The sequence below is a fragment of the Mus caroli genome, chromosome 1 (assembly GCF_900094665.2).
Source record: "Mus caroli chromosome 1, CAROLI_EIJ_v1.1, whole genome shotgun sequence".
Taxonomy (NCBI): Eukaryota; Metazoa; Chordata; class Mammalia; order Rodentia; family Muridae; genus Mus; species Mus caroli.
In genome coordinates, this window is record NC_034570.1 from 182,064,495 (window position 1) to 182,090,184 (window position 25,690).

The 25,690-nt window shown below is 46.3% G+C and overlaps 1 protein-coding gene across 4 annotated transcripts in view; it reads left to right on the forward strand.

Annotated features, from left to right (window-relative positions):
* Kcnh1 (potassium voltage-gated channel subfamily H member 1) overlaps window positions 1–25,690 on the forward strand; it is a 308,441-nt gene that overhangs the window by 121,724 nt on the left and 161,027 nt on the right. For all 4 annotated transcript variants that reach the window (XR_003837613.1, XM_021160418.1, XM_021160427.1 and 1 more), the window contains exon 7: window positions 22,456–22,885. Coding sequence is in view for 3 of the 4 variants with exons in the window: in XM_021160418.1 (XP_021016077.1) it covers window positions 22,456–22,885 (430 nt within the window). In the remaining variant the exon portion in view is untranslated. The remainder of the gene's footprint in view (window positions 1–22,455; window positions 22,886–25,690) is intronic.

Here is a 25,690-nt window from a genome sequence, read left to right on the forward strand (position 1 = left end):
TAGTCCCTTATTTTCAGTGTTTTGACCAGTCATGAGCCTCTGCATTAAACTGCTATGCACTGTAAAAAGAAATTTCTCTGGCAGAACTAATCTATGAGTATAAATATAAACAAGTATTTAGAAGGCAGTTTGATGACACATCTATTTAGAGTCCCTAGCCCACTGGCAAGGCATACACGGTCCTTAGCCATGGGCTTTTGGCCTGGTCTCCAGTACCAGGCATGACTTCCCTCCTGTGGAGCAAGCCTGGGATCCAATCAGAGAGTGTTACTCCTGAGAAGGAGTGAGTTCAGATCAAAGTGAGCCATGCTGGAATGCATTCTAGGCTGGGCACTGGAGGTCTTCCCTAAAGATAAGGTATTCACCTTGGGTGAGAGAGTTGATAGTTGTTCATTGTTAAAAAGATACAATGAAACGGGAGGAACAAATGCAAGGACATGCATCATGGACCAGGAACTTTACTCTTGATCTTAAATAGAGGCCTTAATTAGTAGGGACCCGACACAGGACCAATGGACTTATCTCACAGCCAGCTCTTAGCAGGAAAGAAACTGTTTTAACTACAAACAGAACTCTTATCCTGCAAAGTACGTTTCCTGTTTTGGTCTTATTTCAACCTGTAAAGTATTTATTCCAGTCTTGGCCTCACAAAGAAATTTGGTAACCCATATGGTTACTCCATATGGTTACCCTATATGGTAACTGCATATGACTAACCCATATGGTTACCCTGTATGGTTACCCTGTATGATTACCCTATATGGCTACCCCACTTGGTTACCCCATTTGGTTACCTCATATGGTTACCTCATATGGTTACCCATAATGATCATTCCAGTATTGCCTACCTACTCATCTTTCCTGGGTGGGTTTTGCGGTATTTACAGGTCACTGCTGGATGGTACTGTTAATGACTGTATTTCCCCAGTGGCCTGCACAGCATCACTGTGGTTTTATATGAACTTTTTCAGAGAATAGAAACAGAACACACAGAATAAATCCATGCTGTAAGTCCAATGAACTCAAAACAAACAAACAAACAAAAAACCCAAAAAAGTACACAGGTTAGCTGCTATAGGAAGACAAACAGATGGAATTTGTGACCAAACAAGGGGTTGGGAAGGCTGCAGCACAGAAGTCAAGCGTCTAGATTCAGTTGCTTTGTTCCAATAATACATGGGGGTTTCAATATTAGAAAATGCAGAAATAGAATTTATTACAGTAAAAGTGAAAGTAGGCAATCTGGATGATTATCTCACAATTTAGAAAAGCCACTTTATTAAAAGTCAATATCCTTCCTTAACTAAGAAAATTTAGCAAATTGGGATAGAAGGGTGCCTTTAATTTGATAAAGATCAATATGTACCCAGAAATCTCTGAAGACATTATTTTAATGAGGGATATTTTAGAAACATTTATAAAATGAATTGGGAAGATGACAATGATGTTTACTGTCCCTGCTTAAAGTCTAGACTTTACTAAAAGTACTAACTGGGCACAGTGCAAGGAAATGAATGAACATACTAAACAATGGTGGGAAGGAAGATGCTAAAGGAGAAAAATGATATGGGAAGGTTTCCTCCCGCAGTTACGAGAGTCATCAGGACAGCTTGGTTTGCAGGTACTGTGCTGATGATGTAGGATAAAACCCTGGATGGGGTGATGGGAGACAGGCAGACAGACAGACAGACAGACAGACACACACACACACAATCAGAGAGAATGGAGATGGCTGTGCGGGGACAGAGCCTAGGATTTTGCATTCTGACAGCCAAGTTACCTCCCCAGCACCAGCCAGGTGTGGTAGTGCACGCCTGTAATCCTGGGAGGTAGAAGTAACAGCATTGGGAGCTCACAGCCATCCTTGGATGTGCAGAGAGTTTGAGGCTTCCCTGGAGATGACTCACAAACCTGACACACCAAAAGGGAAAGGTGGCAGTGAGGGCTACTGTGGAAGGGGGGCTCACTTAGCAGGCCTTTGTGGCATGCACACTGCTCACACAGTAAATGCTAATGGTTCTGTCTTACCACACACAAAAGTAAAAATGCCAGGTAAATTCTTGGCAAACACGGAAGACAAAACTTTTAAGTTTAGATGACGTTAAACTGCCACGTCTTTCAGATATGCTGGCGATTTCCAAAGGAGAAAACCACAAGGGTTTGATTTAACCATGTTAAAATTGGGAATTAAAATAACAATTTTCATTCTGAAAAGACAGCATAAGGAAAATGAAAAGGCAGGTTACGTGGAAAATGTTCTTGCAAATGTATGAATAGGAGCACAAGTACCACAAGGACATTTTAAAGAAGTCCTGAGAAGTATTAGTAAGAGGCCAGATAACTAAGCCAAACAGTGACCCTCAGGCTGTCTCCATCCGCACGGAGCAGCCACACAGGGGGCTGTTACCACACACAGAGAACCAGCAGGCTGGTTACCTCAGCAACACAGCTAAGTAAAAATTCATGTCTCCTCAAGCCAAGTCCAGAGTTAGGAAAATGTGTACAAGCTATGTGTATTATGTTCAAAAGGCTCAATGGTGATCAACATGAGCTGGGAGGTAGGGGAGAGAGAAAGAGAGACAGAGACACAGACACAGAGAGACAGACAGAGAGAAACAGACAGAGAGAAACAGACAGAGAGAAACAGACAGAGAGATAGAGACAGAGAGATAGAGAAGAGAGATACAGAGAGACAGTGACAGAGATAGAGAGACACAGAGAGATAGAGAAATAGAGACAGACAGAATCGAAGAGACAGAGACAGAGAAACAAAGACAGAGACACAGAGATAGAGACAGAGAGATAGAGATAGAGAGATAGAGAGAGACAGAAAGACAGTAACAGAGACATAGAGACAGACAGAGAAATAGAGACAGACAGAATGAATGGGGGAGACAGAGAGAAACAGAGACAGAAAGACAGAGTCACAGAAAGAGACAGACACACAGAGAGTCACACAGACACACAGACAAGAGAATGTATGTGGTATGTGTGGGGTGTATGTGTGTGCTTGAGTGTGCACGTGAAAAAGTGTGTATGTGTGAGAGGGAGAGACAGACAGACAGACAAGAGAGACAGAGAAGCAGAGTGACTTACACAAAGACACACCCAGAGAGACAGACAGTGACAGAGAAACTTGGATGGGAGCCTGATGGAGGCAGTGGGGGTGGGGTGGGGTGGGGCTAGGGGGTGGAGCTTAGGATTGAGAGTCTGCCCAAAATGAAATGGCAGGGAGCAGACATACCCATGTTCTCACACTACTGGCTGTCAGACTGCAGAGGACCTGACCTTTGAGTGAAGGAAACGCTGGGGTTTTTTTGTGTGCAGCTTGCTGCTTACAGAGAATCTCCTGACTGACTTCAGAGCCTTCCAGCAAGTGCAAAAACTCTCTATCAGCTAGTGCAAAATCCTCATGATTTGGGGGAAATCCTGAAACTATTCTGCTTTAGCTGGAAGGTGTCACACATATGTAACCCTAACACTGAAGGCACTGAGGCGGGGACCTTGTGAGTTCCAGTTCAGCCTGAATCCTGAGACTCTGTCTCCAAACCAAACCAAGGCAACCTAAACATCAACAAAGTACACCTGATCTCAGCGCCGAAGAAAACTTAACTACATCAAAATGGCTGTGTTCTCACTTAACCAACAAGGATGTATCCAGCTCATGAAAGAACTGCAGAGGAGAGCAACGTGACACACAACGAAGAGCAAACAAGTCAACTAAAACAAAGCCCAGAACAGCACAGCAGCCACAACAGTGGACAGGACAGCAGCAGCCCTCCTCCCAGCACTCCAGAAGCAAGGGGGGTGAGCTTGTCAGCGTGTGCAGAATTCCTGCCCTGGGCTTACTGTACAGCAAGAAACATGCTGGGAGATTTGTGGGACTAGAACCCACAGGAGAAAGATTGGAATCTTGAGGACATTGGAACGGACATTGCCGTTGAGAAAACCACGGAATAGTGGAGCATCTGGGAAGTCATCCTGTTTTCAGAAGGTTCTGCGAGGAGGATGCCTGGCCTGTTGGGAACACGTCATGCAATTCATGTATCTAATATGGGATTGTAATCAAAGCCTGGAATAAATTCTGACAACTCAGCAAGGAGACAAATGCCCAACTGACAAAAAAAAAGGCAAAAACCAAGATATTCAGTCAGCTATAAGCATGGCAGACAGACATATGCAAAGGTGTCACCCATCACCAGCTGTGAAGGAAGGGCTTTAAAGCAGGGACATCCCACTGAGGACAGCTGGAGCAGACCAGCTAGGGCAAGTGTGTATGAAGACCGATGGCTCACCCACATAGACGTGGCTGCTGGGGATGTGGGCTCTCAGCTCACCACTGGGAAAGTCTGCCACAGCAGCCATTTTAGAAACAGTTGAGAAGTTTCTGAAAAAGTTAAACAGGCCTGTTACCCAGCCACTGAATTTTATTTGCCAGAGAGAAGACTGTAGATAGTTTAAAGCTGACATGGCCTTGTGGCAGCTTTATCAGATCTTACATAACAGCACAGTCCCAAGTCCTTCTATGGGTAATGGGTTGGCAAATTGCGGTTCATTTCTATAGCAGGTTACCTCTCTTCCAGCAATGAAGAGGGTGAACTCTGGGTGCCTCTAACAGCATGACAAGTTTGAGTAAAAGCCACAGGCAGTGTGTTTCAATTAATACAAAGTTCTAGAAAATGTGAACTCTTGTGACTCATTATGATAGAAAACAGCTTGAGGTTTTACCTGAGAAAGAAGTGGGCTGTTTGACATGGGAGGTTGTGGAGGGGTGAGAGGAAACATTGCAGGTGATGGGTTTCATGCATGCATGTAATTGTTTTACCTCCGTATACTTCTCTGTAAAACAAGAATTTGGTATCTAGGAGCCTCTGGGGAGGCTGGGAAAGAAGGTATAGGTAGATAAGCCAGGGTTGCTATATCCTGCTCCTTACACTGTAGAGCTTGCTTAGTGTTGTCATAGAACATGATTATTTAAAATAATTTTGCTTATGTGAACATAAGATGATACATTTAGCAGAATATATTGCCTGGCAGTCATGGGCATTCCTGGTAGAGACAGTGTCTTAATTTTAAGTTCCAATGTGAGAGACTGTGTGGCCAGAAAGGACACTGCGGTTGTCTGCAGGATTCAGAAGGAAGAGAGGGAGGGAAGGCTTTGGATGCATACTAAAGGATTTGGGCACTCACTGGGAGAGTGCATGCAGGGAGAAGGTTGTAGAAGAATCTGGAATTCTCTATGCAGATCTGACTAGAAGGAATTATCCCTGCATTGAGGACTCCAAGTCTTTGGAGTGATCAATGCAAGAGGAGTTAAAAGCTGTGGCAATGGGGTGAGAGGGATGGGTTCAAGGAATTTCCAGAAAGCCAGGAGAAAGCAAGAGAGGGTTGTCATAGATACCAGAGGCAGGGAACCTTTTAAAGCAAGCACAACTGTGGGTATACTACATCTTTCAGAGATAGCAATTATTCAATCTGGAGCCCCCACCAGCAGATCTGGAATAGCCTATGGTAGGAACAGCCCTGACGGCTGTGGTGCTGAGGGGGGTAATGGCCTGGCTTGGATCAGCTCAGTTGGTGGAGGAGTGAGGTCCTTGGTGAGGGTTTCTGTAGTCTGCCTGTGCAGAGGGGAGAAGGAGATGTTGTAGCCTCTGTAGGACTGAGTAGTGGGGTACACCAAGATGGGGGTCAGCAGAGGAAGTGTTCTTACCCTTCAAATGAAGATACCTTTTCTTCTGAGCATCTAGAAATTGGGCCTGGAGTGTGGGTGCTGTTGTAGAGGTGAGAGAATGGATTTGGGGATACTCAACAGCGCTGGTTATCTGGGCCAGATAAGAGTGGGACTAACTTTTGAGACCAAGATTTACACTATCACTGTAAATCAAAGAAGGAGGTAACAAAAAACAAGCAACCAAACAAGGGCCCTTGTAAAAATATTGCTTGGTTAGGTCGCTGCCCATGGCTGTCCAGCTTGTGTACAGGAAGACGTGCGTGTGCGTTGTTCCCCAGGGAGCTGTGGAATAGACGACCCAAACAAGTCTGCGTGGAACAGGCTAGACTGAGGTGAGGGACCATTCATAGCAAGAAAGCTTTGTGGGTTTCTCTGTAAAATGAATCTTTAGTTGATGGGACAATCCAGTGTTAGTGGACTTTTGTGAGTGTGTCCTTTGTAGGAAGATGGATGCCCTGGGCGGTAAAGATGATGGTCATAGGATGGTAAAATGGCCAATTCTAACTTCTGCTCTAGCTCAGATCTCTGATATTCTGATCCCTTTTGGTGTCTGCCTTTCTCCCAGAACCATAAACTCCATGAAGTGGGCAGCCTGGGCTACCTAGAGAGGCTCTGAGACTCAAAAACAGAAACAGACAGCTTGGTCAGTGTAAGAGGTAGTGATGGCCCAGAGACATTTCAGACTTCTGGGTTCTGAGCTTGGCTAGTGCAGGGATTAAGGTAAATCTTCATGTTCTCTGAATGGGCCCGTGCACTGTGTCCTGAGAATTCTGTCTTCTCCAAAGCTTTGCTTCACCCTTGGGCTTTGATATAGGATATATGTGTCTAGCAAAACATGCTTTATACGGATCTGGTATCGGTGCTAAGCTTTGTATGTGTCCTTGAACATTATGTTTATACCTGTCCTCTGTTTGAAATAAAAAGAAAAAGTTAGAGTTATGGGAAAGAAAAAAAAAGTAGCCAGTTTTAATGTTCATTGTTTCTAATGCCAGAGTCAGGACTGGTACATAGTGAGGGCTCTGTGCACACTGGCTGTGTGTTTTGACAGGTAGGTAGGGATTTATGGATAGAACTCACATTATCCATGTTAGGGATCAGTGAAAGAGGGAATATACAGTGTGCATTTGTGAGTGTCCAGGACCGGTGGAGCCAGAATGAAGCATGCTTGGTTGGAGATCTGAGAATTCGTACAGCCTTGTGAAGGGACAGTTCCTGAGACATGATGGGGACAGTAGTAAAGATATGGGAAGGAGAAGGAAAACCAGGCCCTCAGGGCCAGATTGATGGAATGACTGGAAAATGTCCCTTGGAAAAATGCTTGGGACTGATGCTCAAGATTGTGAACCCTAAGCAAGTGACAGAGTAGGCAATGGGAGAGAGATGGCAGCAAAATGCTACAAGGAGTGGGAACAGGTTGCTTACACCCGGAGGATGAAAGGGTGTATGCAGCGAGAAAGGGAAATATGCTAGATAGGGCTGTTGTGACTGAAGCCCGTGTAGAGCAGGGAGTTCAGGCTGGGGGCTGTCCTCTTTGTAGCAAGGGGCTATAGCTCTGTTCTTTGCCTTGCATAGCGTGTTTCTTTTTACTCATGATACATAGTCGGTAGTTACCATGAGGATTTGATATTATAATAACATGACAGTATTATAGAAAAAGATTAATCTCTTGGATTTTATCCTGTGGCTGATATGTATTTTTCCATTCCCGAGGAAAGCTTATCTTGTTAACCCCCAGAACCATGACCAGGGAAACTAGAAAGAAATGTTTCTACAAGGCAGTTTCATAAACACAGTTCCACAGGCTGTGAGTAGATTGATAGCTTCCGTTAGCTCCGCTACAGAGGAGCCCGTCACGGTGGCTCACCCGGTTCTGCCAGTTGCACGTTGCATGTTCAAGTGCCTTTGATGTCCAGAGTGAGCTCCTTGTGTAATTAGCATGTTTCCATCTCACTTTGGCTGCTGGGGTTTCCACTTTGCAGGCTCTGCCTGTGTTTCCTCACATTCTCAGTTTTGTTAGAGGTGCCCAGGTTTCCAGGCTCCACCCACATTCCCTCTGCACCCCTGTGTAGAGAGGTCTGCCTAGGGAACCTCCTGAGACCTCAGAGAACAGGCCTAGTGGCCTGAATTTGGAGACTTATGGCCATTTCATTCTGGAACTATTCTTGCTGTGATGCACAGGTTGGTTGGCACTTTCTAGAAAACCTCTTCCCCCTCTTTAGGAATCACTCTACCTAATTTATTCCTTTTGTATTCTGTGTAGAATTTTCTACATTCAGTATCTTGTTAACTCCCTCTCCCCCTCCCTCTTCCTCTCCCTCTCCCCCTCTCTACCTCTGTGTGTGTGTGTGTGTGTGTGTGTGTGTGTGTGTGCTCAAGTTTGGTTGCTTTCTGTGTCTTCCACTAGAGGCCAAGTACTGTGAAAGCCGAGATCATTTGATTTAGTTCTGAATCCTGGAGCCCAGCCTCTTGTATACAGAGCCACCCACATGTGAGTCTTTCAAGTGCTTGTCAGTTGTCTTTATGTCTTTAGTAAAGGGACCAAAGGTTCTTACTCTGTGTAGTGGTTGCCATGACAAAGTGATGTGCATAGATGTCATAGCCTGGTGTTCGTCATGCAAATTGTTGTGTAGGTGAGTGATACTGTGTAGTTAGGATCCGTTCTTGGGCTTTGGCGCAGGTCTTGCCTTGATGACTCCTGCCCTGCTCTCTCCAGAGCAGTAGGTGGCACTCTGGAAGGGCTACAAGGGCTCTAGAACAAGTATAGCATGGGACAGGGACTCCTAGTTATAGATCTCTCTTTGTTCTTGTGTTTCTGTGGCTTGGTGCTCCTCTCTTCCCTGGCCTCTGGTTTTAAAGCATGCTATATTCCATCAGAGCAGGTTCTACACAGCTGGGTTGCTATTCTCCATTCTTCCTTGTTTAAAATCCTGTCCACACCCGGACCACTGGTTCACACCATCTCTGTAGAATGTTATCTCATAATGTCGCTAAGGCCTATCACTATAGTACGTGGGTGTGTGCACAGAATAAAATTATTTTTTGCAGCAGCTTGAAATGGTCCAGAATAATAACCAGAGAAATCTTGTCCTTGGCAATGGACCCAGCTCTGCCAAATCTGCAGAGTACTGACATGTCAGAAGTTTAGAGGGTCCTCTATCCCCTCCAGACCCAGCCTCTGGACAACCCTCTCTCTGGTTGCTTGCTTAACCTTTCAAGCTGGAGTGTTTCGTTCAGCCTCTAGGAGGCGCTAAACCAGCCCTGATTTTGCTGTGGCTGTGGCAAAAAAAAAAAAAAAAAAGCTATCCTGGGATCTGACCGTGGAGGCAAGGGTTAAAAAAGCACACTTCCCTACATTTGAATTGCATAATCTAATGGTAATCTATAAGTTGAGGTCAGTGATGGAAGACTTCCTAGAGGAAGGACGACTAGGGTGTGTACTTGTGCGTGTTCCTGTGTGTGTGTGTGTGTGTGTGTGTGTGTGTGTGTATGTGTGTGTGTGATGTAGACCAGATGACTATGCTTCAATTTGAGCATGGCTGGCTTTCAGTGGCTCCAACAGTCCCAGGAAAACTTATGCTGTCTCCTCCTCTCTGTCTAAATACCTAAATCTCACTGTAGTATTAAAGAAACTATGCACTGCACATCTCCCTACCTTAGGGGTCAGCCTGCTGTGGCCTGTAGACCAAAGCTGGTATGAACTTGTTTTTATATAGCCCAGGAGCTAACAATGGATCTTCACACTTTAAAGGGTTTAATAAACTCAAAAAGAAAACTCCTTTATGATATTAGAAAATTATACAAAATTCAAATTTTTGGTGTTTACAACAGAAGCTCTGTCAGGATGGAGGCATAGCCCTTTGTTTATATTCTGGCTGCAGTTGCTGTGGGGCTCTCAGGGCTGAGTGGAGATGCTGTCAAGTGTGTGAAACCATGAAGGCTGAAGAGTCCGAGCATTTGGCTTTCCACAGACAACATTTGCTGATCCCTGCCCTAACACAATGCTTTTCTTCATTTTTCCCACTTCCTTCCAGTCTTTAGCTAAAATACACACATGATTGATGTTATACACATTTTATATACAGAGTGTCTCGCTGAGCCGTAAACCCTTTTCTGTAATAGTCACCATAATTATAATTTTAATGAGCTTGTATTTGTATAGTGCTTTGAAATGTAAAAAGAATGCCTTATAGCCATAATCGTGGTTTATTATCACCACCACCCACATGAGGGGAGGGAGCACTCATTTCACGAACTTGCATAGCCATTAAGCCCTGTGAGGAGACCCCACAGAGAGCCAGGATGGAGCCAGGATTTCTGACCCAAATCCCTTCTTTGTATTCCTTTACTGATAACTGTATAATCTTTCCACAAGTTAGAACAGCTTATTTTAACATTTTACTTCTTTGTGTGTGTATGTGGTGTGTGTAGGTGTGTGGGCATGTATGTACGTATGTTCTTGCATGTGTGGGAGTGGACACATGTGTACATGTGGCAGCCTGAAGTTAATGGCACGACTCATCCTCAATCACTTCCCTGCTTTACTCATCGAGGCAAGGTCTCTCAATCAAACCTAGGACTTAACCACGTGACGACTATTACCAGCCAGTTTGTTCTGGGGACCCCCTGTCTCCCCTTTCCAAGGTTGGAAATATGGGCAGGCCAGCATACCCATGAACGAAAATAAAAAAGGAAGGAGTATGGCTTCTCCTAGGCATGGTGGAGGAAAGGGTTTATCATAGACACATGGGAGCACATAGCCAGAGGCGTCTGGGCGAGTCCAGAGGGGACATGACCCTGAGACACATGAGGAGATGGAGAGGGGAAAGGAGAGGGGAGGGAGAAGAATCAGGTATAGCAGCAGCTAGGAGGCCCAAGGAGGAGGAGGAGAAGTAACCAAAATGTTTGGGTTAGACAGGTCAGGACAGTCCCAATCCCTCCCCCCCCTCCTCCCCACCCCATGATGGAGAAGTTTAGGGTAGGGGGCAGGGTATAACCTGTAACAGTCATAACCTGTCATAACAGTCATAACCTGTAACAGGTAGGGACTGAGGGACTGGGGAGAACCTGGTGGCCAGGTCTGCTTTGATATGTTAAACAGGCACTGCAGCCATTTGTCAATTAGGTTTGAGACCTAATACCTACCTGGAATTTTATATGGTTCCTGGGGATCAGAACCAGTTCTCACCTGTACCACAAGCCCTTTAACCTGTGAGTCGTCCATCACCCAGCAAGTCTTCTTTAATGAACAGTTCCTCCCTTGGTGGAGAGGAGGCTTCTCTTGGGCTGTCCCTTCTGATAGATAGAACATCATCCGAGTGGCCAGCTGTGTGGTTCATGTTTTATTATTCTTTTGAAGGGCTGACATGGACATCAGCTTCATTTTGTTCTTCAGCAGTGACCCAGCAGTGTGGATAGTGTGAGGCTGAGTTGTGAGTGAAAGGTCACTCCAGGGTCCCACAGAGGCTGGGGACTGTGAGGGCTCCATCCAGTCAGCTGGGCCATGGCTCAGTGGGGTGTGTGCCTGACACTCAGAGCAGGCTAGCTGTGGCCAGTGGGATGAGCTGCAAGCTGGCCAGGTAGAGAGTATGGCGTGTGGCGTGTGAGAGAAGCTGTCCTAGAAGGGGGAGCAACCGTGTGTGGGACCATCGGTGAGATGCAGCTAGACTGGTGAGGAGAAAACTCCAGTTACCCTGACTGGCACAAGTCGGGGTGTGGATAGGGAGGAGTAAGAGGTCATCCATGTTGAGCCCCACCCTCCCAATGGAGATTGGGCAGATGGGAATGGAGCACTGCTTCTTTGTGGCTGCCACCAAACCCAGAGAAAGCACAGGGTGTCTCCAGGGACAGTTGGAGTTTCCAAACTGGGAGCAGCATAGCAGCAGTCTGTCAGGTAGGGAAGCAAGCAGGGAACAATTTCTGATTCCAAAACAGGTTTCTGCCCCTGGGATTTCTCTGTGAAGGGTCAGATCACCTTTCCCAAGGCAGCAACCATGTTCAGTCAATCCCCGGAAAACACAGGGATTTCCTCAGACTACCAAAGTCCTGCCCTTGTCTAGAGGGGATGTGAAGGCTGACTTTCTTACTGTGGTTCCTCCAAGATATCTGTAGTCAGTTTATAAAGCTAGATGAGGCAACGCTTGTGAAGGAGATCTGCAGACTATGAAGAGTCCGACAGATGCTCTGTTGCCTCCCTGTGGCCTGCAGCATGGGGTGCTGACCACAGTACAGCTCCCATGGGCGTGTTTGCTTGTGTGTTTGTGTGTTTGCGTTTCACTCTGGGAGGCAGTCAGTAAAGCAAGCCTTTATATTGATTATGCAAATGCAGGCACTGAGAGCCTGGGACTGGACCAGTGGGATCTTCTAGACGGGGGCTGGGGGTGGGGGCTCTGTTTCTCATTGGGCTGGGAAATATCAGGTGTGGGCTCCATGCATTGGAGAAGCAAGCATGGAGGCCCCAGAGTGTTGGAAAAGTAGGGCCCATTCAGTGACAGGAGTGTGAGTCACCATGGAGGATAAGACAGGAATGGGGGAAAGTGACTTTGGTTCTCATCCTGATGTCATTGGGAGGTCTGGTGACTTCCCCCTCCCCCTCCCTAGCTTCCTTGCCCCTCCACCTTGAACTGGCACTTGTTCTGTTATCTTGGGCATGCTACTACTCAACCTTTATCTTTTCCTTTTAAAGTCTCTAGCTCAGGCTGTTGGTCCAACTCATTATGTAGCTGAAGGTGACCTTGAACTTCTGAACCTCTTGCCTTCACCTTCCAAATTTTAGGATTGCAGACATGAACCACCATATCAAAAAAAAGTGTTTATGCTGTACTGAAACTTCTTAATGATGTGTTTTGAGTGCAGGCACTTCATGTGATAGGTGTGGTCTTTCACAACCTCTCAAAAGTTGGAGCTACTATGATTCTCACTTTACAAAGAAGGAAACTGAGGCTCAGAAAGGTTAAATAGAGGGCCTGAATGTGCCCTGGATTCCATCCCCAGCACTGGGTACATACTTTAATAGAAGGCATGTGGTGGTGCAGGCCTGTGCTAGAGGCTCCGAGGGCTGGGCAGGGAAGGGGGTGCTGTTTGGGGAGCACTGATTTCAACTTAGATGAAGACTGTGCTCCAGTGGGCAGTGGTGAAGATCTGTGCAACAGTGTGGACATCTGAAGGCCCTTAGCCAACCCTTAAAAGTGGGTTCAACTGGGGCCTGATGGTGCATGGTTACTCTAGCTGCTCAGGAGGCTGAGGCAGGAGGATTTCAAGCTCAAGGACTTCCTGTCCTGTAGAGCAAGTTCAGCCTCCCCCTCACACCCTGAGCAACTCCAGTGATTGAATGTTTATCTGTTAAGTGGGCAATTAAACAAGGCCTTAAGCTCATTCACTAGAACTAAAGCTTAACATGTACAGTGTGGTCAAGTTTGAAGAGTGTTTTACCACAGTAACATCAGTGCATTCTGCTTTCTTCTCATTTTCCTCATGTGTTAGTGTGCAGCACATGAGAGTTGGGACCAGGGTTGGTGTCTGTCTGTCAGTCTGTTCTATCTGTGGGATGAGCTATTCACATACTCTTTTCCTTCATCTTTTGAGTATGGATCACAGGCCCGGTGACCTCTGGGTCCTCTGGCAGTCCTAGCACCCCTGAATCCGGGTGCATGGACATCTGGCAAGGTCGGTAGTTTCTTTTAGCCACTGCTCTTTATTGATGATGCCTGCTGTTGGCTCATCTGCTGCCTTTGCAGCCCAGGACTCTGCTCTGCACAAAGCTGGGGTTGCTTCTGAGCATCACCAGGAAGATTCCTTAAGTCACTGTCTCAGTCCCGGTTTTATTGCTGCAATGAATCACCATGACCAGAAAGCAAGCAGGGCAGGAAAGGGCTTCTTTGGCTTTTACTTTCACATTGTAATCCATCATTGAAGAAAGTTAGGACAGGAACTCAAACAGGAACTTGGAGGCAGGAGCTGATACAGAGGCCATGGAGGGGTGCTGCTTACTGGCTTGCTCCCCATGGCTTGCTCAGCCTACTTTCTTATAGAGCCCAGGGCCACCATCCCAGAGATGGCACCACTCACAATGGTCTGAGCCCTCCTCTGTCAGTCACCAATTAAGAGCATGCCCTACAGGCTTGCCTACAGTTTGATCTTAAGGAGGCTCCTTCCTCTCAGATGACTTCAGCCTGTGTCAAGTTGACATGAGCTATCCAGCACAGTCACTGTGCATGAGTATAATCATGACTTCAGAAGACACTTGTGGATGACCCTGTTGTTGCTGCCAGCACTTGCTCTGGGCATTGCATATCCACCTTCAACGTGTCCTGTGGGACATTTTCTTGTGGCCCCGTGACTGTACTGAGAGCTATGTGAGAAGGAACAGGTGGCACTTCCATTGCTTATCGCTAAAACCTTAGAAGCAACCCTTAGAAGATGAGTGGATACACCCTGCTACCTACAGACAATAGCATGCCACCCACTGTTCATGGAAAGTCATGGAAAGACCCAGGGAAACCTTGAAATCTATTCCTTAGAAATGGACTCAGCTGTCCCTGGCTGCATGCTAGATGATGATTTCAGGATAGAACGTTCTGGAAAGGACAAAACTACAGCAGTGGTACTAGAAGGTTGTGTGAGGTTGGGGCTGAGGTTGGAGTTTTAGAAGGTTGCTGCATTTGGACAGTTCTCTTTTCTGAGCAGCAGTGACCTCATCTAGGGTCAGGCTGAAACTCTGGGGAGCCTTTGAGTGTTCTGTAATAGCCACCCTGAAGGCTGAATCTGACCCTACTGTCTCTTGGGTCTAGTATGCAGGGAAACTGTATCTACTGAGTGATGGTGGCTCTCTGTACTTGACTTCCAGAGACCTCAGAACTGTGGTTTTTTTTTTTTCCAAAAACCTCTGAAGAGAACCATTTTTATTCATAATATTCCCATGGAGACTTATACTCAGAGGTTAGAGAGCCAGAGAGTGGAGCCCTGTATGTGTTGGTTCCTTCAGGGAATGAAGATGGTAGACTGATTCTTACCCAGCATTCCCTTGTGGTGGTAGACTGATTCTTACCCAGCATTCTCCTGTGGTGGTAGACTGATTCTTACCCAGCATGCCCCTGTGGTGGTAGACTGATTCTTACCCAGAATTCCCCTGTGGTGGTAGACTGATTCTTACCCAGCATTCCCCTGTGGTGGTAGACTGATTCTTACCCAGCATTCCCTTGTGGTGGTAGACTGATTCTTACCCAGCATTCCCCTGTGGTGGTAGACTGATTCTTACCCAGCATTCCCNAGACTGATTCTTACCCAGCATTCCCTTGTGGTGGTAGACTGATTCTTACCCAGCATTCCCCTGTGGTGGTAGACTGATTCTTACCCAGCATTCCCCTGTGGTGGTAGTCTGATTCTTACCCAGCATTCCCCTGTGGTGGTAGACTGATTCTTACCCAGCATTCCCCTGTGGTGGTAGACTGATTCTTACCCAGCATGCCCCTGTGGTGATAGACTGATTCTTACCCAGCATTCCCCAGTGCTGTGGGAGGTACGGCCTCTGAGATCTTGAGTGGTATCAATGAAGGATAGTCAGCATTAAAACCATGAATGAAAAGAATGGAAACCACAAAGTTGGAAGGTCCTTCTTACCTTAGCCTCGGGTCCTGAAAGCCCCTGTTGTCCCCTGCCTTTTTCTGGAGTAGGCCTTTTCCTGAGGGACAGGCTCCACCTGAGGCTGGCACCTTGTCCAGTGTTTTCCTTCTTTCACCTTGAAACTGCTGGGGAAATTTTAGTTTCTTGGGGACCATTGCTTAACAGACTGAGGGCCAAGGAGGGGACACAGTGTCTGTGTCTGTCTCTATCTCTCTGTCTCTGTCTCTCTGTCTCTCTGTCTCTCTGTCTCTGTCTGTCTCTCTCTCTCTCTCTAGTCTTCATTTCAGCCAGGATGGTTCCATAACATTGCAGCTCCACCCTCACTGACTTAGCCCAGGGGCTCAGGCTGCTGGTCTGCACTTGGCAGTACCACACTCCTGCCTTACATTCCAGAAAGCCCTTCACCCATCTAAACTACCTGCTGGACTCCTCCTCCAGACTGCCCATCCTCCAGGGGATCTGTGCCACAAATACCTGGTGTTTGGTAGGAGGCCACCTGATTGGGGGCTCTTGCTTTTCTGCCTGCACCTTGATGTTTGGTCAGGATAAGACTGGCTGGAGTGGCTATGTTCAGACAGGGCATGTGTGAGACTTTTAAATCTAAAGAGGCTGTGTAGGGAACGGTCCTTGCCTCTCTGCTGCTTCCTAGAATGATGCTTTCCTAACCGCAGGAGAGTGTATATTTTGTATATAAAGCCAGGAGAGTGATAAGGGACCAGTGTTCTCCTCTGGTCACAGTCCTGGGGACATCTGTGACTCTTAGGAAACTCACTTGGCTTTTCACCCACACCAGACTCTGACCTGTGTTAACCCTGAGATTTAAATCAAATTAGCCTAAAGAAATTAAAACCATAGCATCTAGGCTTCAGGTGGCTGCACTGCTTCCTTTGAGATGAGGGAGAAGAAACATTCTAGGGCACTTGGATTCATCTCTTTTGCAGAAGAAGAAAGCTGAATTTAGTATTCTGAGTGATGAACATGTTGCTTGATAAATCCAGAATTTCTGTCCCTTCTTTTGGGTGGTTTTTTTTTTTTTTTTTTTTTTTGGGTTTTTTTTTTTTTTTTTTTTTGGTCAACAACCAAGGGTTTATTTCCAGTACCTCCAGAAGGGGAAGCTTGATGGTGTAAATCCACGAGGGAGCACACAGTTTGCTCCATACCTCTAAGTAAGCATGAGGGATGTCCGCAGTCTTTGCAGTGATTTCTAAACTTCCTCCAATGACTGTTTTCTGCAGTGACTGCAGATGTGGCTTTTGTGCAACATTAGTGGACTAAACAGATAGAAGGGTGCAGGCAATCCCATTTTTGGTTAAAAAGCTCCCCTTGGGCTCAACAGCCACATCCTTTCCCTGACCTGCTACGTGAGCCAGGAGTAGTCCCCTGTGTGCATGGCCTTGGGCCTTCTGCTGACTAGACTGCAGGTTGCAGATGCAGTTTGCTCCCTGTGCAGTTTACGTTCTGTTTGCTCTGGGCTTGGCCTCAGGCAGTGTGCGGGCAGGGGTCAGGCTGCCCTGTTTTCCTATCATTTCTCCATTCAGGATGTGTCTTCTTTCCCCAGGTTTCAGAAAATAACCACTGGATTGAATTGAACATGGCCGAAGTACAATGTTGCCATGAGTAAGGGGAGGCAAATTAAATTTCAGCTTCAGAGAGCAACTCCCAATGAAACCTGGTAAAACCAATTTACCCCATTATCAACAGAAATGGCTCCGAGTTCTCAGAGTATGGAACATTCTTGAAGTCAGTTCTTTTAAGACAACACACAGTTTTTGTTAATAAAGTAGTAAATCTTTGTATTAGGCAGGCTTTCCCAGAGGAGAGCCAGTGGGGGCTGGTATATGCTGCTCATGCTTGCTTATGGCATGTGTGAGGTCTTGAGTTCCATTGCCAGGACCATATAAATGGCTGTGCTGTGGCATGCCTAGCATCCAGCACTTGGGAGGTAGACTCCAAGGAGTCACAAGTTCCTGATCCCATGACTCCTTGGATCTACCATATTGAGTTCAAGGCCAGTCTCTGTTACATGAGACTAGAAAAAGAGGTTTGGGGAGAGAGAGAGACCTCTAGTGGCAAAGTTGTGTATTTATGTAAATATAAATATAGGTATACACATACACACACACACACACACACACAAAGATGGGTGTGTCAAGCTAACTCTCATGGTCACAGAGGCTGAGCAGGTCCATAGTGGTGGCTGCCTACAAGCTGCAGATCCAGCAAAGCTGGTGTATGGCTTCCTCTAAGAAGTCAGAAGTCTGAGACACCCGTTATAACCTCAACTCCCTCAGCTTGAGACCAAAGGCCTGAGGGACCTCCACCCATTGCGCCTAGTGCAGATTTAAGTCCAAGGTTAAAGATCATTGATCCAAGCCTAAAAGTGGCATCAAACAGCACACTGGCTTGGGAGGGAGCCCATAGAGGGATGAAAGTCACCTTCCTTTCTTCCTGTTTGATTTTTTTTAATTCACTCAGGTGCTTAGACATTTATTTGGTGCTTCCCAGAGTCTGAGCAGGTCTCTGTCACTCAGTTCACTGACCCACATGCCCATCTCCTCTGTAAACACTCAGACACACCCGAAAGGGTACTTTGAACATCCTTCAATCTTTCAACATGACCCCCTACATCAATATCACAATCCTTTTAGCAGACCTCTAGGTTCAGTATCACCACAGTGTAGGTTTCCACTCAACTACACCACAGAGTGTCTGTGAGGAACTGGGACACACATGTTCATCTGAAGAGTAGGTCTATGGTGAACTTGGAAGGTCTCAGGAATCTGGTAATGTCCTCGGTGCCTGGAGGGCTAATGTAAGAAATCACATCTCTCATTGGCATTGTCCTTCTAGACCCAAGAGCGTGTCAGTCTACAGCAGAGCAGCAGAGTGTGGCGTGCCCTTTACACCCCAGGGTGTTTTACCATTGCTTCTGTCTGGAACTTGTTTTTCTTAGACCATCTCATGGCTCATACCCTGTCTCCTGTGGGCCCTTGCCTTGATGCCACAGCCTCCTAAGTGACGTTGACTGGCCAACTTCCTGCTACTTCTGTGTGTAGGTCGTGCCTGCTCTGTTAGCATACCGTCATGTAGCAGCTCTTACTTTAGAGTTTTATCCTATTATCTGTCTCTCTTAATTAAAAATTCTAGGAGTGTGAAGGTCTGGGTCAGGTTTGTCACTTGTCTGTCTCCAGTGCTTGAATTGTGAGTGGGAACTCCATAAGCATTTGCTAAGCTTGGTGTGGTTCAGACCTCTCATCCTACCTACTTGGGGGACTGAGGCAGAAGGATTCCAAGTTGAAGGCTTCTCTGACCTGCAGAATAAGTCCAAGGCCAGCCTGGATACCGTGGTGAGATTCCACCTCAAGATAAAGAGTGAAAGGAAGCTGAGGTGTTCGGTGCAAACTGTGCCACCCTGTTCTGCCTGAAGCTCCTCCCATCCCTCCAACCTGTTTGAAGAATGAATGAAATGCCATTCACAGGGCCCGGAGGAGGACACAGTTTCCTGGGGGAAGGCAGTACTTATTGTTTGAGTGCTAAGTCACTCTTGTTTGGAAAGATGTAAGCATGGAGCTTAGAACTCGCTGTTCTTAACTTCAGAGTGTGAGGGAGGGAGGGTAACAGGGAAGGCCAGTGCTGACAGAAAGCCTGGTGAGCAGGTGCCAGGCAGGCATAGTCCATTGAGATGCAGGTCTTAGACCTTACCACATGAAGGTGAGAAAGCATGAGACAGAGAAGGACAGGTGAGGGGGTCTCCAAGCAATATTGAGTAGAAGACGATAACAAAAATTATATTTATATTTCTAATTTGGCATGGCTGCCATCATGTTCCCGAGCAGATGTGGGGATCTGGTGGAACTATCAAAACAGAAGAAACCAAAAGAAACCAAAAACAAAAAACCAAAAACCAAAACAAAAAACCAGCATTTCAATAATGTGCTGAGACTTTAGTGTCTTTATCTACAGTAGAAAAATAATGATAGAGGAGACATTGGTGAGTCTAGTTAGATGAGAGGCCAGGGGGCTGGAGAGATGGCTCAGTGTGTAACTGAGATTGCTGCACAAACATAAGGCCCCAAGTGTGGATCCCAGCACTCACATGGAGAACACCAGGTGGATGGCTGCACACACCTGTAACCCAGCACAAATGAATCACTGGGGCTTCCTGGCTGCTTGTCTTGCTCTAGCTTTAGTAAGAGACCCCGCCTGTCTCAAAGGAGGAAAGCAGAGAGTGGTTGATCAGGACACCTGATTCCCTCCTCTGGCCTCAGCAGGCACCACACATGCACATAACACCCACCTACCCACCCACCCCCCACACACTCACATATACACACTCACACATACACTTTCACATGCACACACACACACACTTATGCATGCATGCACATACATACAGACACACAGAGGCACACATATCTAATTAAATGAGACGCTAGGGGCTAGAGAGATGGCTTAATGGGTAAGAGAGAGCCATACAAACGAGGCTCCAAGTTCGGATCCTAGCACTCACATGAAGGACACACACACACTCACACATACACTCTCTCTGTCTCTCTCTCTCTGTCTCTCTCACACACACACTCTCATACACATTCACACAAGGTGAGGTAAGACAAATCTAGTGAGTCATTTGTGTGGGCTGCTCATTTACGTAAATCTTGAAAACTTGCATACCATGAGTCTGAAGCCTGCAGACTGTCCACTTGAGTCACATTCATCAGTGATATTACAGAGGAGCCACAGAGATGTTCAGAATCTGCCTCCCATCAAGGATGAACTCAGTAGCTTCTATTCCTGCTGCTCTGTTCTTCTTGACCCACCTGGGAACTCCCAGCTTTTCCTAATGCCAAAATTCCATAAAGCATCCAGGAAACTACTTGCAACGTGAGATGGTTTTAGGCTGCGAGGAGCCTCTGGAGCAGACTGGTTCTCTAGCATATGGCCCCGTCATGTTTCAATGTACTCAAATGAAAAAGAAGTTTGGGGTGTTCCCTTTTATTTATCCCATGAACTAAGCTACAGGGATGTAGGGATGTGGGGGAGCCAAACTAATAATACCAGGATTCCAGCTGCTAATGTGATAAAAGAGGATTTGCACAACCTCTGAGAAACAACATGCTGCTGTACAGAGACACAGCAATGCAGTTCCAGACCCTCCTTAAAGAAAGGAGGAGAAAGCATGCCCTGACCTCAGACCCTTCCTGAGCACTTGCTTCCAACACGCATGGCAGGTGACTCCTGTATTCGGGAAGATGTACTTCCTGGTGACGTTTTGGGAACAATATCACAGGAGATCATGTGTAGTGGTAATGGACACAGAACACTGTGGACTTGTGGAGGAGTTGGGGATGGGGGTCTGACTTAGGGCCATCATGGAAGTCCCTTGTTGAGTCAGTGACAACCAGAAGGATGGTTAGATTGTTAACAGATGGCAAGTTATAGGTCAGGCCTTCTGGGCTGAGAGGCCGGTCCAAGGAGGTGCCACATGTGTCTACCTACCATGTGGCTGTCGGGAGTATAGCTAGAGGATAGCTTGGCCTCTGAGAACTGAGTGAATGTATTGTGGTGGCCACTGTGATGGAAGAGGAAGGGTCAGGGACGTGGAAGGTGGATGAGAAAGGCGGCGCAGGCACTGGTGGCTGGAAGGATGCCTGTGGTGGAGGCAGAGGCATGGGTGATCAAAGGGAAGAGCCAAGGAGAGACAGACTGCCTTTGGGGACTTCTGGTCTACCTAGTGTTGTTTTTTTTTTTGTTTGTTGTTCTTTTTTTTGTTGTTGTTGTTTTTTTTTTTTTTTTTTTTTTTTTTTTTTTTTTGAGCTGTATATGAACTAGGAAAAATGAGAAGGCAGTTTTACCCTGGAAAGCATGCTTTTCTCTGAACTGGGACCCTCAGGAGGAGGTGGCATGTGGGTGGCTGCGTACATGGTGCTTGATTTCTGACTCACTCCAAAGACTCCTTTGCCTCCCAAAATAATCTCCTTCATGGCGGCTGCAGATGCTGCTCACTCTGTAAGCTAGAAGCTGGTTATCCTCAGCTAGGGTGCAGAGAGAGAGACCCCTGTGGAGCAAGATCGTACCCTACCCTATCAGCTGACTGAATCTGAGTATGAGGGCTGTGTCCACTCTTTCCGTGTGGTAGGGTCGACCACAGCAGAGGGAGGAGACTGAGAACTTCCGTGCTGATGGTGGACGTTGTTAATGGATAAGAAACCATCACATCTGTCGCAGGTTCTATGACTGTAATGCTTGTTTATTTGTCCTGCTGTTTACTTACTTTCTGGTACTGAAAATCAAAGTTAGGCGTCCACACAAGGTGTGTGTGCCACCATGCTTGGCATCTCAGTGAACTTTAATTGCAATTGTTTTTTCCTTAATAAATCAAAGTAATGAAAGTGACAGAAATTAGGTAAATATATGCATTTATGACAAAAGAACAAAACAGCCTGTGGTTCCTGATTGCTTTCTAATACACACATATTTATTTGCTTATGTGCAATGTAGCGTGGTTATATAATTCATTGCCACATGAAATAAATATGCTACAACTTGAATATTTCATATTATGTAATATGAAATATTATACAACCCTTGAAAGTTTTCTTAAAATAAATAATGGTATGGAAAGTATATATTTGTTGTTTTCATGTGTAATAATTCTACTTGTTTTGTTTAATTTTCAAGCAAGTCATAAAACACTAAATAGAAATCGCTATTCCATACACCTTGGAATAGAGTTCTGATTTTGAAGGGCTGGAGAGATGGCTGAGCAGTTAAGAGCTTTTATTGCTCTTATAGAGGATACAGTTCTGGTTCCCAGCATGCACTTGGCAGTGCCTCTAATGCCAGTTCCAGGGGACCTGACACTCCCCTCTGGCCTCTATAGGTCTCAGGCAAGTACATGCAGGTAACTGCAGCCAAAACAGACACATAAAATTAAAACAGTATTTTTTTCAAAAAGCATTCTAATTTTAAGTTTTTCAAAGGGTTGTATAATATTGCATGTCATGGAAGCATACAGAATGCTTAACTTAATGGCCATGATGGGGTAGAGGGATGGAGCCTTAGCTTTGTTCTTTCTCTCTGATTCTGTGTCCATCCCCTTTCAGGGCATCAGCAGCCTGTTCAGTTCTCTGAAAGTTGTGCGGCTGCTCCGTCTCGGGCGAGTGGCCCGCAAGCTGGATCATTACATCGAGTATGGAGCCGCTGTACTGGTCCTGTTGGTGTGTGTGTTTGGGCTGGCTGCCCACTGGATGGCCTGCATCTGGTACAGCATTGGAGACTATGAGATCTTTGATGAAGACACCAAGACCATCCGCAACAACAGCTGGCTCTACCAACTGGCATTGGACATCGGCACTCCATACCAGTTTAATGGGTCTGGTTCAGGGAAGTGGGAAGGTGGGCCAAGCAAGAACTCTGTCTACATCTCCTCGTTGTACTTCACCATGACAAGTCTCACCAGTGTGGGCTTTGGTAACATTGCCCCATCCACAGACATCGAGAAGATCTTCGCAGTGGCCATCATGATGATTGGCTGTGAGTACGGTGCTCAGGGTGGGATGGGACAGGATAATCTAGAACTCAGGGCCATCTTGCCTGATGGCCAGGCCTACTGTAGGCTGAAGGTGGTACGGGGTTACTCTAGTAACAGGATCAAGGAATGATTGCTTAAAATGACCATCAAACATGTCTTCTCCTGAAGGCTAGCTTTATGGCTTTCCTGATCTTTAAATCAGCTCATGCTGGTTGAGAAACAGATTTCAGAAAAAAAATTAAGAATGTGAAGAGGGGTGGGGATGTAGCTTAGTTGGTAAAGTGCTTGCCTAACATGCAGGCAGCCCTGGGTTCGATCCCAGCTCTGTACAAACCGTGTGTGGTGGAGCATGTGGTGATCTCAGTATTCAGGGAGTGGTGACAGAGCAGTCGGGAGCCCAAGGTCATTGTTAGCTAGATAGAAAGTTCTAGGCCAGCTGGGTCTAGGAGATGCTGTTAGTGGAAAGAGAGGGAGGGGTGGAAGTGCAGGAGGTGGAGGGGAGAGAGGGAGGAAGAGACCATTATTACTTTTTGGTGCCTTCACAAGTCTGCTTGAAAGACTGTTTCATATACAGTTCGCTAAGAGTGCTGAGCTGTCGGGGTCTTTCCATGTCCAGTTTAGTCTTAAAGCAGAGTGTGGTGTTATGATTGCACAGTGAAACAGTCACAGCAGAGACAGACAGACAGCCCTCCTCTCCGCAGCCTTCCCTGCTTTGTTCTTGATGAGATGCTTGAGTGAACGCTCAGCAGGCATCTCGTGAAGTTTGTTGGTTTAAACTTAGGTTAGATCCGCATAATCCCACCTGACATGAGAACTTATACTGTCTGCCAGAGGAGCTCGGGGCAGCTTGGTCATCATGACAGTGGTTGCTTGTTAGAGCGAAAACTCTGTTGAAGTTTGGTGTTCAATGTTATATTCTGTTACAATTACTTTTCTTCTCAGGCTTTCCTAGGGAAGAATTTATTTCTCTAGGATAACTCTCTGAATTGCCACCTTCTTATTTCCGTGCACTTTCTTCCTTGTCTCCTTCACCCTGGTTTCTTTTTGGAAGACCAGTTCTTGCTATATAGGCTAGGATGACCTGGAACCCACTCTTTAGCCTAGGCCAGCTTTAACTCCTGCCAGCCCTCTTGGCTCAGCCTACCTGAGTGCTAAGATTATAGACCTGAGACATAATCATTCCTGACTGAGATGAGAGTTTTCCTGTCTGCCTCTTGGTAGAGAAATCCCCATGCTCAATACACAACACGCCACTAACTACCCACCGCCCCCCCCACACACACACAGAGAAAGAGAAATACAGACAGATGGAGAGAGACAGACAGACAGAGACATAAAGAGAGACAGAAACATAAAAGAGACAGAGACAGACAGAGGCAGAAAGAGACAAATGTATATATATATATATATATATATATATATATATATATATATATATATAGAGAGAGAGAGAGAGAGAGAGAGAGAAGATGAGAATAGATTAATGGGATCCTGTTCCTGCACTGAATATCCCCCTAGTTCTTGAGGCAAGTGCTGAAGTCTGAGTCATTTTACCACTGAACAGTTGTTACTGTAGAAGAGTCTAGAAAGTGCCTTTGGCTGATGACATTGACCTCCTTTCATCCCAGGAAACCTCAGTGGGGAGGGACCTGCCTGAGCCTCAGTGGTTCGTGTTCATGCTGCCCCGGCATCCGCTGTACTGTGTCGGCACTTCACGGGAAAGGCCACCTGGGGAAGCATCTGCTCACACAGAGAGCTCAGCCTGCAGACCAGGGCTTCCTTCTTGAGGTGACATGGGGCTTGATGACCCACCCGTCCACTGGGCACTCTGCCTCCTCGTTGAGAGATCCAGCTCTGGAGTCATCTTTGTTACCCCACAGTGTCATACAATGGGCTTGCCATCCCCTTCTTGTATCTGGTGCAGGCAGGTTCCTGAGAGTTTTAGTGGCTGTGTCTAAAGGGGTCGTTGGTTCTGAGAACTGGGTGCTGCTGGAACTGGTGCTTCTGCTCCTTATCTTAAAATGGGTTTTAATAGAGATGATTGCCCGGCCATGGGAAGCTGTGAGAAGGATCCGTGGGTGGCTAATTGCTTCAGTTTAATTAGAACTTGGGGTGCTTTCTCAGGCAAGGATTTAAGATCTTTTCTCTTCTAGAAGGGTTTTAGCCTCAGCTGCACTGGTTTCTAGTCAGGGCTTGCAACTTAAAAAACGAAACAAAACTCTAGTGCTTGGGCTTGAATCTAGCACCTCTCACATGCTCTCACCTCTCACCTTTCACCTTTCACACCTTTCACCATTCACATCTACCCCACCACTGGACCACTTCTACTCTTCTTCCAGAATTTTTATGAGCCTTGGGGTATAGAATAATCGAAGTTCTATACTATGCATAGGGCCAGGCTTCCTTCCCTTTAGAGGAGATGAATGCCTGATTATAGCCATTACTGAGACTTTGCTAAGACTGGGCACTTAGAAATGGACCCTCCTCATGGTCTCCAAAGGCTTTCAGGGCTTCTCATAACGTCTCTGCCCTAACAGCATGCAAATGAAGGCAAGCATATCTCTTTTTCCCAAACTATTCTCCCACAAGAGTGTTATTTCCTAGTATCCAGGGGAATCCTGGCCATTTCCACTATTTGTGTGATCCCTTTTTCTCAGAGCCAGGGAGCCTTTCTATTCCTTTACGGTAATTGAAGAAGAATACTCAGGCCGTTTACTCTGTGGTGAAGCATGTGGCTTCACACTGTTGTGCTAAGTGCTCCTGCTTAGCTCTTTGCAGAGCTCTGGTGAATGCAGATGCTATGCTGA